General features: G+C 44.8%; 1 protein-coding gene across 13 annotated transcripts; it reads left to right on the top strand.

The window, feature by feature from the left end:
* The first annotated feature begins 2,107 nt into the window (after nt 1-2,107).
* Nucleotides 2,108-15,573, top strand: LOC119251713 (E3 ubiquitin-protein ligase TRIM38-like). 13 transcript variants are annotated; one of them, XM_054698372.1, is made up of 7 exons: nt 2,108-2,177; nt 8,109-8,532; nt 9,399-9,494; nt 11,385-11,615; nt 12,576-12,598; nt 12,694-12,806; nt 14,962-15,573. In XM_054698372.1, exons 2-7 carry the CDS (start codon nt 8,125-8,127, stop codon nt 15,480-15,482), a joined length of 1,392 nt encoding a protein of 463 aa, XP_054554347.1. In that variant the 5' UTR covers nt 2,108-2,177; nt 8,109-8,124; the 3' UTR covers nt 15,483-15,573. The 13 variants fall into 13 exon arrangements, with proteins under 13 accessions (XP_054554347.1, XP_054554344.1, XP_054554339.1 ...); XM_054698369.1 differs by having other exon boundaries at nt 8,010-8,532; XM_054698364.1 differs by having other exon boundaries at nt 8,006-8,532.
* The last annotated feature ends 1,599 nt before the right edge of the window (nt 15,574-17,172 follow it).

The following is a 17,172-nucleotide window of genomic DNA, read 5'->3' as shown; positions in this document are numbered from 1 at the left end:
CCAGCCACCCTCCCTTGGTGGTGATGGGATTTGTCTTTCCCAATGTCCTGATGGCTTTAGTCTGGAGTGGGGTGGAGTCCACAAAGCCTGTATGAGATTATCTCAGGACATCCTTTCCCCCTAACAAAAGGACTGCCACAAGTCTATGGCACCTTCCAGTTTGTATCCATAGAAAAGGGTCAGAAACAGCCAGAGAAGTCTGGAAGTGAGTCTCATGGCAAGTTAGGGTTAAGTATGCAGTTTTGTTATAGGGCAGGGAGAGGGGCAGCCCAAACCCTGCAAACCTGCCTACTCTAAATGGGTTCTGCCATCCACCGCATCAACACAAAACATATGAGACTTTAATGGGAAGGAACTTTAATACAAATAGGAAACAATACAGGAAAGGCAAAGAATATAGTTTCTAAATCAAGAACCCAGAGTTACCCGTCCCCTCGTGGGTAAAACTCCATCCAAATGAGATTGGCCCAGAGAAAGGCCCCAAAGCCTGCCACAAGTCTAAAGCACCTTCCAGTGGGGACCCACAGAAAAGGGTCGGAAACAACCAGACAAGCCCAGGAGGAAAAGAGCAAAATCAACATCAAGATAAAAGCTGCCATTGTCACCTCCCCACGGGACTCTCACCCACATCTGTGTCACCCCATCCACGACCAAAAGACAAGCACAGTTTCTTCAGGTGTCTCTAGGCTCCATGCGCCTCCTCCAGGTCTCCTTCTGGCTCCATCCTGCTTCCTTCCTTCCTCAGTCTCCTCTGCAGCTTCTTCTCTCCCTGCTCAGCTCTACCCTCCCTTGGGTGGGGCAGGAAACCTGGAACCTCCCCTTTGCATGGGCACCCCAATTACAAAAAGACCAAACTGTGGCCAGAATGGCGGTTAAGCAGCTGTTCAAGCCTAGCAGACCCTCAGATAGGGGGTGGAATAATGTCACCTGGACATTTCTTGGAGCTTATACTGTAAACTAAAAAATGCTGCTGCATGTCTTATAAATTGATATACATATGATGGCGGAATGTAAAGCAAACTCAGAGTGAAGCAATCAGAGCAGATCAGACAATTAAGTACCATCCTTTATTTTTTGCATAGAAGAAACTGGGGTGTAGGTCAGAGGTGTTGGGGGGACTCGCCACTGGGGGAGCAGACAGGAGCACCTACCTACAGAGTCGGGGGCTGCTTAAACAGGGTGCGCTGCACTTTGTAGTCTCCACAACACGCAGAGGGAGGAGAACAAGCAAGGGCACCGACAGCATCTATGGGAAAGGAAAGCTCCAGGGAGTGTCTACTGGGGGCTCTTTCCTCCTAACCTTCTCTCCTGACTTCTTGCAAGCCTCCCCCTCCCGCCCTCCGGGAGCCCCGCCCTGCCCTGCTGGCCCCGCCCCTGTCAGCCCCGACCCTGCAGCCCCGGAGGCGGGTCTGGAAAAGGGAGAAACCGAGTCTGACTGGGGGAGTGAGGAGAAGGGAATGAGGGTGTCCTTGTGGGGTGGGGGCGGGTCTGCCCGGGGAGCAGAGGAGGGGGAGACAGAATCAGGGTCCTGGGGGCCAGGCTGATGCTGAGCCAGAGAACACCCCTCCCCCAGCAGCTTCCTCTGCAGTGACTGTGGTGATACTGGTGGAAGATGAAAAAGTAGCGTGATGCAAACCTGGATGTTCACCCGTCAGACTTTAAAAAAAAATGTTAACATTTCAGTTTCCTTCAGATCATTTAGAGAAATCAAAGAGGACAAGTTAAACTTGAGGAGGAACACCCCCTCCCACCTCTTAGTAAAGCCTTACTTCTGAAATGGGGTCATTGAATTTCCAGATTAGTGGGTTTAGAGCTTTTGCTACAGAATGTATGTCCATAAAACAGGGGCGAGCCGCGCAACACTAGGATCTGCCCCAATCTGGGCACTCTGGACCACAAGTCCCCACAAGCCGTGAACTACAAATCCCAGCATGCCTTGACCTACAAGTCCCAGCATGACTTGAACTACAAGTCCAGGCATGCCTTGAAATACAGTCCAGGCATGCCTTGAACTACAAGTCCCAGCATGCCTTGAACTACAAGTCCAGGCATGCCTTGAAATACAGTCCAGGCATGCCTTGAACTACAAGTCCCAGCATGCCGCGAAGGTTGTTAGCTTGGGGGCCATGTTTGTTCTAGAACTAAGTGAGCGCTCGTCCAGCGGCGATCCAGCTTCTGTGAGTGCCAAGTACCGACCTGTGAGCATGACGGATAGTATTTGATCACATGTTGGTCAATGAGCGCACACACACACACACACACACACACACACACTCACACTCTCTCTCCCTCTCATCTCTCTCTCTCTCTCTCTCTCTCTCTCTCTCTCCCTCCCCCCCCCTCTCTCTCTCCCTCTCTTTTCTCTTTTCTCTCTCCCCCTTTCCTTTCCCTCCCTTTTCTTTTTCTTTCCCTCTCCCTTTCTCTCTCTCCCCCTCTCCCTTTCTCTCTCCGCCTCTCCTTTGTCTGTCTGTCTGTCTCTCACCGCTTTGGGCGGGTTGGACCCACACCCTGGTCACTCTCTCCCCTGGGGGCGCCCTGGGTGGTTTCCGGGAAAGCTTTGACTGTTCCAGCTGTTATTTCTCCTCCTGTTCTTGCTGCTCCTTCCCCAGTTCCTCCTCCTGCACACACGGCCGGTGGCGCAGCTCACAGACGCCCTGGGCATTGCTTGGTTTTGTTCTCTGTCGGTTTCATTGTCCAGAGTTCCTGTCGCTGTGCCTGCTGCTTCCTCATTGGTTTTCTCCAACGTAAATTCAATCATTAATTCCACTCTATGTACGTTTATGCCAAAGTTTCCTTCTCTAGGGTCTTTTAAGTTGCTTTTAGGTGTCGCTGAACTTTGGAAGTTATGAAATGCAGTTAAAATAACAATCTACAGTTTCTATTTTCTCCTTATACAACTGTATCAGTCCTGATAAATTTTGATTGATTCTTCTATTATGGGTCACAATCTCTTGTTTCTTTGCATATGTGGATGCTTTTTCCCAGGAATTGAATTTTTTACAGAGATCTATTTTGTGGAACATGAAATCTACTTCTACAAAGTGTCCCAGTGTAAGTTATAGTGTATTCTGTACAACAGTTACCACTATTTAAATTCCAAAACATTTTCATCTCCTCACACACAGGCCTCATATCCTTAAGCAGTAACTCCCCTCCCCCTACTTTCATACTCCCCTCGGGACTCACCTATTTTCTCTCTTTCTGAATTTGCCTGTTTTAGGCAGTTAACAAAAATGATCATACAACAGGTGACATCTGCGTCTGGCTTCTGTCCATTAATATAGTGTTCTCAGGATTCATCAATGTTGGTGCATGAATTGATATTTTGTACATTTTTACGGATGAATATAGTCATACAGATTTGAAATTGCAAGATGTGAATCCTGAAAGGATAATCTTCCCTGTGGGAATTTCACACATTTTAGGTGTCATCACTGGATGGACATTTGGGTTTCCACTTTGGGGCTAATTGGAATAATGCCACTGTGAACACTTATGCACAAATTTTGTGGAGTATGTTTCAGTTTTGGAATATATATAGTTAGGAGATCACTTCTCTGTCTTTTGGCTTACATCAAGTGTGGAATATATCCTTAGGAATAGAGTTGCTGAATCATGTGATAACTCTTCAACTTCTGAAGAAACTGTCTATCTGTTTCCCAAAGAAGCTGCGCCATTTACATGCCCACCAGCCATGCATGTGTTTCCTATTTCTCTACTTGTCATTGTGGGTATTTTGAAGCTTACCTGTCCTATGACTGTTAAGTGCTATCCCGTTGTGGTATTGTTTTGCATTTTTCTAATGACTGGTGATGTCAGCACCTTTCCATGTGTTTATTGTCCATTTTATATCATTTTGGGGATAATGTCTATTCAGATCCATGGCCTCTTTTAAGTTGGATTATTTGTCTCTGTTGTTGATTTGTAGGAACTCACTATGTACTAGTGATAATTCTAGGTAAGTCCCTTATCAGATACATGATTTTCAAAAATTGCCTGTTATTCTCTGAGTTGTTTTCACATTCCTGATGAAGAACCATAAGTTCAAGTATCTGTTATCCTCCCCATCTTTTTTTTTTTTTTTCGTTGTTGGTCTTTGTCCTTGAAGTTTTCTTACAACAGTTTTTAATTATTTCAGTTTTTACATTTAGATCTTTGTATATTTTGAATAAGTTTTGTACTGATTTGAGGCAGGCGTTCAAATTTATTCTTTTGCTTGTGGGTATGTATTTTCTCCACAGTCATTTCATGGGAGGATTCTTTGAACATTGGATTGTCTTGACACCTGTCAAAATTTGTTAAGTATAAACGTATGGGTTTATTTCTGGACTATTACAAATCGTTGATCTATATGTTTGTCTTCATGCAAGTACTTTTTCGTACTTTTGACCATTGCAGTCATGTAGATTTGAAGTTGCAAGATGTGAATCCTGCAATATTGATCTTTGTCAAGGTTGTTTTGGCTGTTCTGGATTCCTTGATTTTCAGATGAATTTTAGGATAAGCTGGCCAATTTTACAAAGCAAAAACAAAAACAAACACACCAAAGTAACAACAATAGCAAAACAGAACTACAGCTTGTATCTATAAGGAGTGCCCTGAATCTGTATGGTTCTTAGAGAAGTATTGTCAACCTCACAGTATTAATCTGCAATTTATGAACATTGAACGTCTTCTCATGTATGTGGTCAGTTTATTTGAAAGATGTTCAGTTTACGGTCCACTGGACTGTTCATTTAAATCTCTACATTTTGTGACAGAAGATTCCTGCTCAGTATTCTGTCACTTTTTTCTATTGCTACAAATGAAGGGTATTATTTCTACTGTGTCCCACTTCCTTTTGATTCAAGCTGAGCACAAAGCACATGAGCAAAGCCACAATATTCCTCCCAATGTCCAGACTCTGACCCCCATGTAATTTTAATTTCTGAGTTTTGCAGTCCAAGTTAACTTCTTTATTGTAACTGCAAGAAATCACAGTGTAGAGGGACCCGCCATGAATATGGGACTGTGCTGAGTGGCGAAGGTGGTGACCAGTTCCAGGCCAACAATTTTTTTTTTTAATTTATATATATTTTACATCATTGTTCATTTTTAAACAATGTTTACTTCCCTCCCCACCAAGTGTAGTCCCCATAGAATTCCCTTCCCCAATGCACCCGTGCACCATCACCACAGTCCCCTGTGCTCCTCCCTTCCTCCTTCTGATCCCTCTCCCTCCTCCTCCCCTGCAGTATGTCTCTGGTTTATAATCGTCTGTTTTTGCTTTGTTGAGTTTTGTGTTGTTATTTTTTCCCCTGATGTCTTATGTGGTTTCCCTATATTCCTCCTATAAGTGAAACTATCCTATATTTTTCTTTTTCCTTCTGACTTATTTCACTGAGCATAATTCCTTCAGCCTCCATCCATGTTGCTGCAAATGGCATGAATTTATCTTTTTTTGATTGCTGAGTAATATTCCATTGTGTATCTATACCACATCTTCTTGATCCAGTCATCTATTTTTGGGCATTTGGGTTGTTTCCAGGTTTTACTTATTATAAATAGTGCTGCAATAAATATAGGGGTACAGGTATTCTTTTGAATTAATGTTTTTGTGTCCTTTGCGTAGATCCCAAGGAGTGGAATTGCTGGGTCATATGGCAGCTCTATTTTTAGTAGACTGAGGAACCTCCAGACAGCTTTCCATAGTGGTTGGGACAGTTTGCACTCCCACCAGCAATGTGGGAGGGTTCTTTTTTACCACTTCCTCGCCAACTTTTGTTGTTGCTAGTTTTTTTGATATGTGCCATCCTTACTGGTGTTAGGTAGTATCTCATTGTGGTTTTGATTTCCATATCCCTGATTGTAAGGGATGTTGAATTTTTTTATATGTTTGTTGGTCATTTGCATTTCCTCTTTGGAGAGCTGTCTTTTAAGTTCTTCTGGCCATTTCTTGACTAGATTGTTTACTTTGTTCTTGTTGAGTCATGTGAGTTCTTTGAATATCTTTGTGGTCAGTCCCTTATCAGTTGGATGGAGTGCCAAGATTTTTTTCCAGTCAGTGGGATGTCTCATTTTAGTTTAGTGGGGTGTCTCTTTTTAGTTACAGAAGCTTTTCAGTTTGATGTAATACCAGGTGTTTATCTTTTTCTTGACTTTCTTTGCTTTGGATGATGAGCCTTTAAAGTTGTTACCAAGATGTATGTCTTGTAGTGTTTTGCCTATATTTTCTTCTATATATTTTATGGTTTCAGGTATCTTTTATCTCGGAATCTTTTATCCATTCTGAGTTGATTTTTGTGCATAGTGAGAGGTAGTGTAGGCCAACGTTTTTAAAGGAAGTGCTAACGTGTGTGTGTGTGTGTGTGTGTGTGTGTGTGTGTGTTTGTGAGAGAGAGAGAGAGAGAGAGAGGGTGGCGATGAGGGTGCCCTGGAATGTGAAAATGGTCAGGACTTGCTTTCCATCACTTTCCCCTGTCTCTTCTTCTTTCACAGACTCCATGTCCCACCTCATGTGATTTTCACTCACCTTCAGTGAAGGCCGAGGGCAATGAGGGTCAGAGGAGGGCGGTCATCTCCCCAGGAGCACTGCAACCCTGGCAGAGAGAAGCCTGATACGCCCTTTGTGGAAATAATATGCCATGGAGTCAAATAGAGCAGTAATTCTCTAAATCTGAAGAGAGTTGTCCTGATTATTGCATTAGAGAGAAATAACCCAGCCAGTAACTTAATTGATGCCAGTTTTTCATTCTGAACACTGTCACTTCAAAGAAAAGGTCACTAACATTTCCCCTGATTCCATTCTCGCCCCACAGCCTCCCTGTGGGAAGAGGGCAGGACTAGATTCTCTGAGCACCTAGCTGCAGGGCAGGGGTAGGCCTCTTTGCTCCTGTCTTTCCTCCCTGTCTGGCTCTCAGATCATCACTGTTAGACACTAGGGGTGTCTAGTACCCAATGTCCCACATGTCCCCACCTTCCCCACTGCTTCCCACTTTCCCCATATCTGGATCCTGCAAACTCCCTGGGTTCTCCCACAGGGAACTTCCCCTGCTAGACAGTTCCTAAGACTGCTATTTCCCAGGTGTCCTTGGCTCTGCTCCCAGTACCAACTCTTACTTTCCAGCACTTTTGGATTCTTTCTCTCAGGTCACCTAGGAATGACAGAAGGGACACTGTTCTGGTTTCCTTGGTTTGTTTTTATCCTATTGCCATTTCCCACTGAATCTTTATTAAATTATTGCCTTTTTATGTTTTATGTGTGGGAGTTGGGGTTGGGAGAATTGGGGGAGGGAGGTGGGGAGAAGTAGAGTCAAATGTGTTTGTCTCATTTGAATCCTTCGTAGATTACCCAATTCCTAAGTGGTATTACTACTTAATAAGGAAGTGATTTGGCACTAATTATCATTCTTTTTAAAAAAAAATTATTTAATTATGCATACAAGATCTGGGGTCCAGGCCAGAAGTGTATGTGTGTGGGGGAGAGCAGATTCACCAGAGACAGAGTGGGGAACAGAGCAGGCAGGCAGACTGAAATACACTGCTGAGGGGAGCAGCGGGCAAGTCAGGAGAGGTCTGCTGCGCCATTTAGGGTGGTTCCCTGGCCAGCCGGGGATCAAATTCGTGATGCACTGGCTGTGGATAGCTTCATAGGTTATGTCTTGACCCCTTGCGCTGCCAGGGAGGCCCTAATTATCATTCTTGATGTTTGATAGATGGGGAAAGAGATTCACTCTCCCTGACTTAGTTCTCCCTCTCTGCCTGCAATTTTTATGGGAAAGCTTACCTTGCTTCTATCTCTCTTCACTTCCTATGATAGATGCTCTCTCTCTGGGGTGCCATGTAGCCAATCCACAGGCAGATATGAAGCAAATGAAACAGAGTTAGTGGGAAGTAGAATTAGAAAATTTAAATTTTCTCACTTTATGTAAGTTAAATTTTAGTAGCCAGTTATGATAGGGATCACCATTTCTACAACCCAGCAAAAGGGTTTGCCTCTTCGAAATCCAAACCATTTCTTCTCCAGACAGATTTGAAGGCCTTTGGAGGCTGAATAACCAAGTTGCTGTGTAGTTCCATCACTGAAAAATTCTGACAGCTTCATCTCTGCTTCCAAACTGATATTGTAGCCTTTGAAGAAAAGCCATGGCCTTAGCTACCACTATCAAGAAGATGAGGGAGGAAGCCATGTGCTCCATCTGTTTGGAGATGATGACAGAGCCCTTGAGCATCGACTGTGGGCACAGCTTCTGCTGCCAGTGCATAGAGGGCACACTTGAGAACCTACAAGTGACATCATCCCTGAGGGAGCCCCAATGTCCCCTGTGCCGGGCACCATTTCAAAGGGAAAGTCTCCGATCCAACAAGCAACTGGAAAACCTCATTCAGACCGTTAAGGAGATAGACAGTGAGAGGCTGTGTGAGGAGCATGGGGAGCAGCTCCGCCTGTTCTGTGAGGATGATATGAGGCTCCTCTGCTGGCGCTGTGAGCGCTCCCCCCAGCACAGCGGACACAGCATGGCTCTTGTGGAGGACGTATGTCCAGGCTACAAGGTGAGTGGGTGGGCTGAGGGCTTGAGCAAGTACCTGCTCTCATGTTGAACTCTCAGACATGAGATTTTCTTCACTTAAATCAGAGATTATGATCTTGAAATATGACTTTTATTGTGTCATTTTTCTGACAAATGGTTTACGATGAGTCCCCAAAATATAAATTCTTAACTGTACTAACATTTAGTGGATGATCAAAGTCTTGTCCTTATTCACTCTTGCTGTGATGACCCTGTGTAGAATACAGTGTGCCCAATCCACACCAGCCTGTTTTATCTTCGCTTGTGTGTATTCAAGAAAACACAATGTTCAGGGCCATGTGACAGAATCTGAAAATAGGGAAAGACACACCACCTTTTAGGGATCCTGGAGTCAACAGGGTAAAGAAATCAGCAAAACAAGAGAGTCTGGAGTGCCCTTGCTTGGGTGGTGACTAGGATCCCAGCCAGTGGGAAGAGAGTCTGCAAGGACACACAACTCACCATATGCAGAAATTTAGAGAAAGTCATCTGTGTATGTTATTATCTTTGCCACGTGCAGCATTTCCCTGGCAGAACTGTGGTTTTGGGTCAGCTGACTCTGGGTCAGCAGATGAGCTTGGAATCACAGCTCAGCCACCCGCCAGCGATGGGCCCCAGTGCATGTCACTCAACCCCTTCCTAAGCCTCCATCTTGGCCGTACAGAAATGATGGTAAAAGTCCTAATAGTGGTCCAGGCTTACTGCACAGACCTTCCTCAGGGTGTTTCTCTGAAAGCATAAGGATTGAACAACACTTAAGGTCAGTCTAACCATCCTGGAGGGTTAGACTCAAGTGCTTGAAGAAGTTTTGTCAGATTGATTATAATTGTTTCACCGTATTATTATCAGGAAAAGCTCCAGAAAGCTGTGACAAAACTGAGGGAACAAGATGACCAATGTCAGGGTCTGAAGTTGATCACGAAGAAACAAATAAGAAAATGGCAGGTAAGAAATTGAGTTTATTGATTTCAAACTATTGTGAATCCTAAAGCCTAGGCAGAGGGGAGGATGTTTTCACACAGCACATGCTGGTTCCTTCTTACTGCACCAGACTGAATAAATGACATCCAAGGAAGAAACATTCTATGATAATTTATCTCCTTTCTTTTTCAGCCTTTCAATAGTAATTCCCTGGGATTCCTGATACTTCAGTCCAGAGAAGCAGAATTTTGACCTTTCTTACCTAGAACCATCCTTGACTAAATTGGAAATTGGAAATTCCTCATAGTTTATATAAGTTCATGGTTAAAAGAATTCAACCTCATCACTTTGGCACATTTACCACAATACAGGGTCCATATTCATCCTTCGAGGTTCAAAAACCTTTGTGAGCTCTGTATACATGGGCAGTCCAGGTGACGTTATACTATCATCTTTATGAGACTGATGATGGGATAGAGCTGTAATAAGAGCAAATTTTTTTTTTTAATTTACACTGTGTTTCCGCTAAGACTTTCCAGGTCTGACCAGTCTCCTGCACCAGAGGCCTATGCCTTCCAGATATACTGATGTGATCCCTCATGGGCACTCAGCCTGCAGACTGGTTAGTTGTTATGTCTCCCTCAGGGTCTCTTCCAAGCCATTGTCCTGGTCCTTTGTGTGTGGATGTTAAATTTAAGCTCTCAAGGACAGTCATACTTCCTGCCTTTCTGGAATCTCAGGTTGTGAGAACTTCCATCATTGCAAATTTGTAGGGAAACCATGTCAATGCCAAAGTCTAGCTGTCCTGTATGTGTCTCCTACACATATCAGCTTCCCTTCTCCACAACATCACAGTCACTGAAGCACCCCATGAACTGAGGAAGCCTCAGTGGAAGTTGCAACTCTGTGTTTTCCAAATGAAAATTGAGTCCCACAAGAGAGATCATGTGGTTTCTGTCAGTCTTATACATAAGGAGGCTCAAGTGGACACAAGCTTTGTGGATGAATATTTCTGGTATCTGTGATCAAATTCAGCCTCAGACCTCCCTCTGTTGATAGTCATGGACTCGCCTACTTCGGTTAATGTCTAGTCGTGGTGATGTTTATCACAAACTTTTGCTTCACAAAATTCCCCAGGATAGAGACATTTTCGTACATTCCAAATTAAAGTGGGTTCACTAGCATTTCACCAGGGCCCTCTACCGTGGACCAAAGGTCACTGCATGGGGAGGTGCAGCAGCCCTCCTTCCCTAATGACATTATCGGGTGGCCTGTGCCTCCTTATCTTGTGATTTGGCTGCTGGAGAAGGAAATTATTGCGTTGACTGTAGAGAACTGGGGCAGCCTCTCCCACATCTGAGTCCTGCCCCCTGGGCCTCACTCTGCAGCAGGAACATGCACGTTCCTCCACCTCAGATGACTCATGGCAAAAAATATCACAGTATCCCCAAACACTTTACTTTTTATAAGTGTCTGTGATCTTTAAAATAAACATGAAATTTAGCATTTTCAGCATCCACTGTTCATCTCATTGGCATCATCTTCATATTGGGGTGTCCCTAACTCTACTCTCCATTTGCAGAACTTGTTCATTTTTCCAACATGACACTTGATCACCACTAAACAGTATCTCCATTGTCCCCTCTCTCCCTTCTCCCACTTCATACCCACATTTCCACTTTCTGTTTTCAAACTTAACGAGGTACCTTTATAAAAGCAATCAAAATTGTCCGTTTTTCTAACTTACTTCACTGACCATGTATCTTCAAGGCTCATCCATGTTGTAACAGAGTTCCATACAATTTTAAGGATGAGAGTTTCCCATTTTAGAGATGTACCTCATTTTTTCCTCATTTCATCCACAAATGAAGTTTGTTCTGTTTGCACCTTTTGAGCATATCTTCTTCATTCTAGGAGAAGATAAAGCTCCAGAGAAAGAAAATCCAGTCTGACTTTGAGAATCTGCACAACTTCCTCCGTGTTGAGGAGAAATGTTATCTGTGGAGACTGGAGAAAGAAAAAGAGCAGATTCTGAAGATTCTGCAGGACAGTGAGGCGAGTCTGGAAAAGCAGAGCCAGGAACTCAAGAGCCATATCCGGGAACTAGAGAAGAAATGTCAAGGCCCAGCCCAGGATTTGCTGCAGGTGAGGCTGTGCCCTGGGAGAACACAGAAGAGGCTTCTGCACCCGAGTGTTACGGGGACAGTGGAGAGAAGCAGGGGAAGATGGCAAGGTCTTCCAGCTTCTCTGGGAAGTGGGGAATTATTGTGGGGATTTAAAGTAGCATTTCTTTATCAATATTTGAAGAGAGGCCTCCAGTAGTCTATACGGTAACTACATATGAATCAAAAAATATACTCCTTCTGCTTTTATAGGCCAATTGATTCCATATTGTCCAATATGAATTGTAGGGTATCATTTGCTGCCATTTGTGTCTGTTCCATGTACACTGAACCCTGTGTGTTGGTCTGTTTCCTGGACAATTCTCCAGGTGACTTGAGTGTAAAGGGGGACAGCCAACATGACTATCATCATTTTCCCTGATTTATTTGTATATGACAAGACCCAAAGAACTCTTCCTGGACCTTCTTTCAGCTTCATGACAAATGCCTGGAGCTAGTTCTTCTAGGTTCTATAGAAGTGGAGGTCACACTCTGAGGGTAAGAATGTAGCATGACAGCTCTAACATTATGTGACACCTGCTGCCACCACCTACATGGCCCATCTCAGGGGCTCTACCTGTGTTCATCTCTAAGGCCCTCTGTGAAGAGTGATGAGCTCCTCGGAAGGATTTTAGGTCACTGATGCAAATCTTGTAAGGGAGTATGGGAAGCTCCTGGCCTTTCCCCTAAGTAGCCCACAGGCTGCTGTGATTAGAGGCACAGGTCACAGGAAGGAAGTTACCAACTCAGAGGGTCATACACTGTGTACGTACATGCTGCTACCTTAGGGCACAGAAGGTATCAGTCTACCTGATTTCTAGCAATGTCTATGGCTGGGTCATTCTATTCTTGGAGGAATGTTTGTAGAGATTAGCCCCATGTACCATACCCCGTGAAATAGTGATGTACCCGCACTTACCCTTGTGTCCTTGTTTCTCTGTAGGATGTGAAAGACACCTTGAGTGGGTAAGTGCCGTAGGAGCACCGGTGGGCAGGGTGAGGGTCCTTAGGGCCAAATGGACCATCCCACTGAAGATATCTCTGTCCTCTGCTGATCCTAGGAGTGTGGCTGTGGAGCTGGAAGTGCCAGAGGCCGTCTCTCTGGAGCTTCACACTGTGTGTAATGTTCCTGAGCTATACTTGGATGTGAAGAAAATGCTAAAGAGCTACCAAGGTATGAAAAGCCAAGAATTCTTTACATGTTATACTTGAAAGATACCGTCGTGGTAACCCCGCTCACTACCTGCCCCTGGAGAGACTCACAGCCAGAGAGATTGTTGAGTTGTTGTGGAGTTGTCTACTCCCCCGGGTCAGGAGGCTCCAGCGCTTACATGGGACACAGCCTGCTGGGGATCTGTATAGGCCCTTCACACTCCCTGTCTCCGGTTCATCAGCTGCACCAGTCCAGGCTCTCTCCTCATTTTTCCTAATCACTGAGAATATTAACAGTTTTCAGTTCTTTGGTTTCATCATGAAAGTAAAGAGCATCAACACATAAAGTATTTACAACAGTGTCTGGTATATAATGTTTATTGTTAACTTCTCAGTCATCTCTGACCACAGTGCAAGAAAGGTAGGTGAAGATACTTTATTGTGATGCAAATATTTTAGGGCCTTGACCCAGACAATATGGTGAATGTTAGAATCATAAGGAAAACCATGTTTTGCTAATTGCAAATCTCATGTTTCCTCCCTGGATTCCTTTAATCAGTGCTTGCTGTATTTCCATCATCTCTGATCTACAATTACAAAATTCAAATGCTTTGAGAACTAAATATTTTCCATAACACACTTGTCCACAAAATTAAACCTAATTGGATATGATTTGGTGAATGTTTTAGTTACCTGCTGCTAAAAAATATTTAGTGGCTTAAAGCAAAAACCACATCTTTCAGTATCGTGTGTCAGAAATCTGTGCCCAGCTCAGGTGGGGTCACACAATGCAGTTATGGGCTCACCTGGTGGATCAGTTGGGGAATCTTCTTCCAGTTGTTGGCAGAATTTATTTCTTCATGGTTATAAGGCCCTGACTTCTTACCAGCTGTTTCCTGGAAGTGCCCTCAGCTTCTGGAAGTCACTACTCATCAATTTGTGACCAGCTGTCGTGTGTTACCCAGTTACGCAGCAGGTGATTAACTGACGCGGGAACCTCCTTAGCTCTCTTCATTTTTATTTTTTTTTAAGATTTATTTATTTATGCGTAGAAGAATTGGTGTGTAGGCCAGAGGTGCTGGGAATGAGTGGATTCACCAGAGACAGAGCGGGGAGCAGAACAGTCAGATTGACTGAAATACATCGCTGAGGGGAGCAGTGGGCAAGACAGGAGGGGTCTGCTGTGCCATGTGGGTAGCTCCCTGGCTGGCCGCCAGTATCACACTCATGCTGCAGAGGCTGCAGATAGCCTCATAGTGCTGTGCTTAACCCTTGCACCACCAAGGAGGCACCTTAGCTCTTTTCATTTCAATATACTCTACTGGCCAATATCAACTTCAGTTTGTCACATATTTTTCTATTCAACTTGATTCTAGTTATATACTTTTTGTGCTATCAGTGTTGAGTTTATTTTCTTTCACTAATCCCCATGGAACCTTATCTGAAACAAGACAGAAGAGCTTTACTTACAAGCCATGGAGCTGGCGTGTGTCTTGACACCTGGGGAAATAACTGGGACTTCAGCCACAAGCTATGACGTGACTTTATCATTTTCTTTTCTGATCTTCAGGTGGGTGGTTATTAGTAAAGGGAAGGACTTGTCTACTCTTATCTCCATGATTCCCACCTGGGAGAGGAAGGGCTTTAGAGAGGACAGTAACCATGTCCACCCTGGGGAGTTCTGGTCCTTGGTTTCTCTGAGTGACTAAGATGGTGATGATGAGGATGATGAAAATAATGATGACATTTACTTTTATTATCACATATTTATCACTTAACTTTTACCAGGAATTTCACCAAACACTAATCTTATATTAGCTCATTCTAATATCTTTCTCATGATTCTTTGTGACAATATGATGATTTCTGCTTTATATTTAGAAAGTTTAATTTTTTAAATTTTTTTCCTCTAATAATCTCTGTTCTTTATTTTTTATTATTTAAATTTTATTTTTATATTCCCCTTACAATTACAACCCCCTTATTTTGACCCCAGGCTCTCCTTTCCCTGCCCCCCACCCCCATAGAGTATCTATATTTAGAAAGTTTTAGAGAATGACTCACACAGCTAGTAGTAAGAAAAAGTTTGCAATTGAGCATAGCCTAGGTTTATTTAAAAATAAGACATAACACACATTTCTTGTTTTGGTTTTGATTGTTTGTTTTATTTTTTTTAGTCAGCGTGACACTGGATGCAGATACAGCTCATGTTGGCCTAACTGTGTCTAAGGATCGAAGACAAGTGGCTTGTGGAGATGCCCAGATGAAGCTTAGCACTTCCAGAAGATTTAGTGTGTTACCCTGTGTCCTGGGCTGTGAGGGCTTCACCTCTGGAAGGCATTACTTTGAGGTGGATGTGGGAGAAGGAACTCAGTGGGACGTAGGAGTTTGTCTGGAAAATGTGTGCCGGGCATCTGCGAGGAATCTCAAATTTCAGTCTGAAGTCTGGGCCATCAGGCTCTGCAAAGGGAACCACTATGCAGCCCTGACCTCACCCCCAACTTCCCTTTCTCTGAGAAAGCGGCCCCTGGTTGTGGGGGTTTTCCTGGACTGTGAGGCCGGACTTGTGTCCTTTTACAACATGCCGACTGGCTCCCACATCTTCACCTTCCCGAAGGCCTCCTTTTCTGAAACTCTCCGACCCCTTTTCCAGGTTTATCCATGTTCTCCTCTATTCCTGCCTCTACCAGATGAGTAAACAGGAATTGCCTCTTTCTTGAGATGGACATGCTGGGTCTGATGAAGATACTAGATAGAGATAAAAATAGTTTTGCTACCATCCAATGCAGAGCCTGATTTATGTCTGACTTCTGATTTTCTTTAAAAAGGGACAAGTGACAGCATCTGTCTAGGCCTCAGTTTCCTCAAATGTAATATTGTCTACTCCCAAGTTGCTGTGATACGTGCTCAGGCGCAAAGCCCAAGGCATATGAAATAAGACATGGGCTTTTGTTTTTGGTTAATTTATACCAAGCGTGCAACATACTTCCAGAGACATGACCTGCTAAAGAGGAATCTTGTCCCTGTGATCATTTAATCTTTGCAGGATCCTGGGTAATTTATTACCTTCTTTGGGCCTCCATTTCCCCAGAAACATATGCAACCTATTTTAGAAATGACAAATTAATGGCTAGCCCTCGCAACTCATTCTGGTCACCTGGAGAAGTTTTAAATATGTTGATGCTTGAATTGTTCCATACATTTTATTTTTTAAATTTTTTAAAGATTTATTTATTTATGCATACAAGAGCTGGGGTACAGGCCAGCGATGCAGGGGCAGGGTCGTGGTAAGAGGATTCACCAGAGACAGAGTGGGGAACAGAACAGGCAGACTGAATGAAATACACTGCTGAGGGGAGCATCAGGGGAGACAGGAGAGGTCTGCTGCGCCATATGGGTTGCTCCCTGGCGGGCTGGGGATTGAACTCATGCTGCAGAGTCTGCGGATTGCTTCATAGTGCTGTACTTAACCTGTTGTGCCACCAGGAAGGTCCTGTTCCGTACATTTTCAAAGCGATACAGTAGGGGCAGAGAGGGGCGCCCAGGCAGAGGACTGACTCCTGGTGGTGGTTCTGCAGTGACTCTGAAGGGGCCTCTTTTTCCACTTGGGTTAATCAGGGGTCATTTCTTTCTCCTTACCCAGGTCCACTCAGACCCCCAGAAGAGCACCCCAGAAGAGTACCTTTCTCTGAGCACCCCTTTCACTTCTGTAGTGGGTCCTGCAGGCATTCAAGGTGCCACCCCTGCTGGGGTCTCACTCCTGGGGCCCCGGTGGTGGAAGGTGCCTGTACACGGGTGTGTCCTCAGGCTGGAGCAGGCTGGGCTGCAGGACTGTGTGGCTGCCCTTGACCTCAGCCTCCCGTCTATATCCGTGGGACTCTTGGTCAGAGGATAAAGTCCAGGTCCGCGCACACACTGGCCGGGACTGTTTTCTGTGAGGATGCAGAGGCACTGGAGTTACAGTCTCTCCGCCACTGTCAGCGCCTAGTTCTGGAAAGAGGTGACCACCTGAAGGGGGAGGTCATAGGCTTATTTCTGACAAAGATGACTTTCATCTTTGCCTTAGTCTCTAAGAATAATCCGTGTCACCTCTTTGGTGATTCTCACATCAGATGATGGGTTACTTATGAGATGCACGCAGACAGGACAGGCCACGGAGGAGCGAGACCAGGTCAGGCTGACTCCCAGCCCGCGCGGGAAGTGGGAGCTCCAGGGAGCACCGCCCCGCGCCCCGCTGGCTGGCCTGGCCCCGCCCCTAACCACGCCCCAATCCTGGTCCCGCCCCCGAAGCTCCGCCTCCGAGGGCCCCGCCCCCTTCAGCCTCCGGGCGCCCGGGGCGCGCTGCTGAAGGCGTCGTTTTCTGGCGCCTCCTACCGGCGGCGCCTCGG

This window comes from Talpa occidentalis, unplaced genomic scaffold (assembly GCF_014898055.3).
Source record: "Talpa occidentalis isolate TD23 unplaced genomic scaffold, MPIMG_talOcc4v2.1 talOcc4.2, whole genome shotgun sequence".
NCBI lineage: Eukaryota > Metazoa > Chordata > Mammalia > Eulipotyphla > Talpidae > Talpa > Talpa occidentalis.
The sequence above is the reverse complement of the archived record's forward strand: the minus strand, read 5'-3'. Positions and strand labels throughout refer to the sequence as shown.

What these genes read in the sequence shown, in the direction of transcription:
- LOC119251713 (XM_054698372.1), top strand. Translation starts at nt 8,125, where the DNA reads ATGGCCTTAGCTACCACTATCAAGAAGATGAGGGAGGAAGCCATGTGC. An exon ending in ACGTATGTCCAGGCTACAAG is followed by an intron (nt 8,533 to 9,398) that starts GTGAGTGGGTGG and finishes TATTATTATCAG; the next exon opens with GAAAAGCTCCAGAAAGCTGT. An exon ending in GTGAAAGACACCTTGAGTGG is followed by an intron (nt 12,599 to 12,693) that starts GTAAGTGCCGTA and finishes TGCTGATCCTAG; the next exon opens with GAGTGTGGCTGTGGAGCTGG.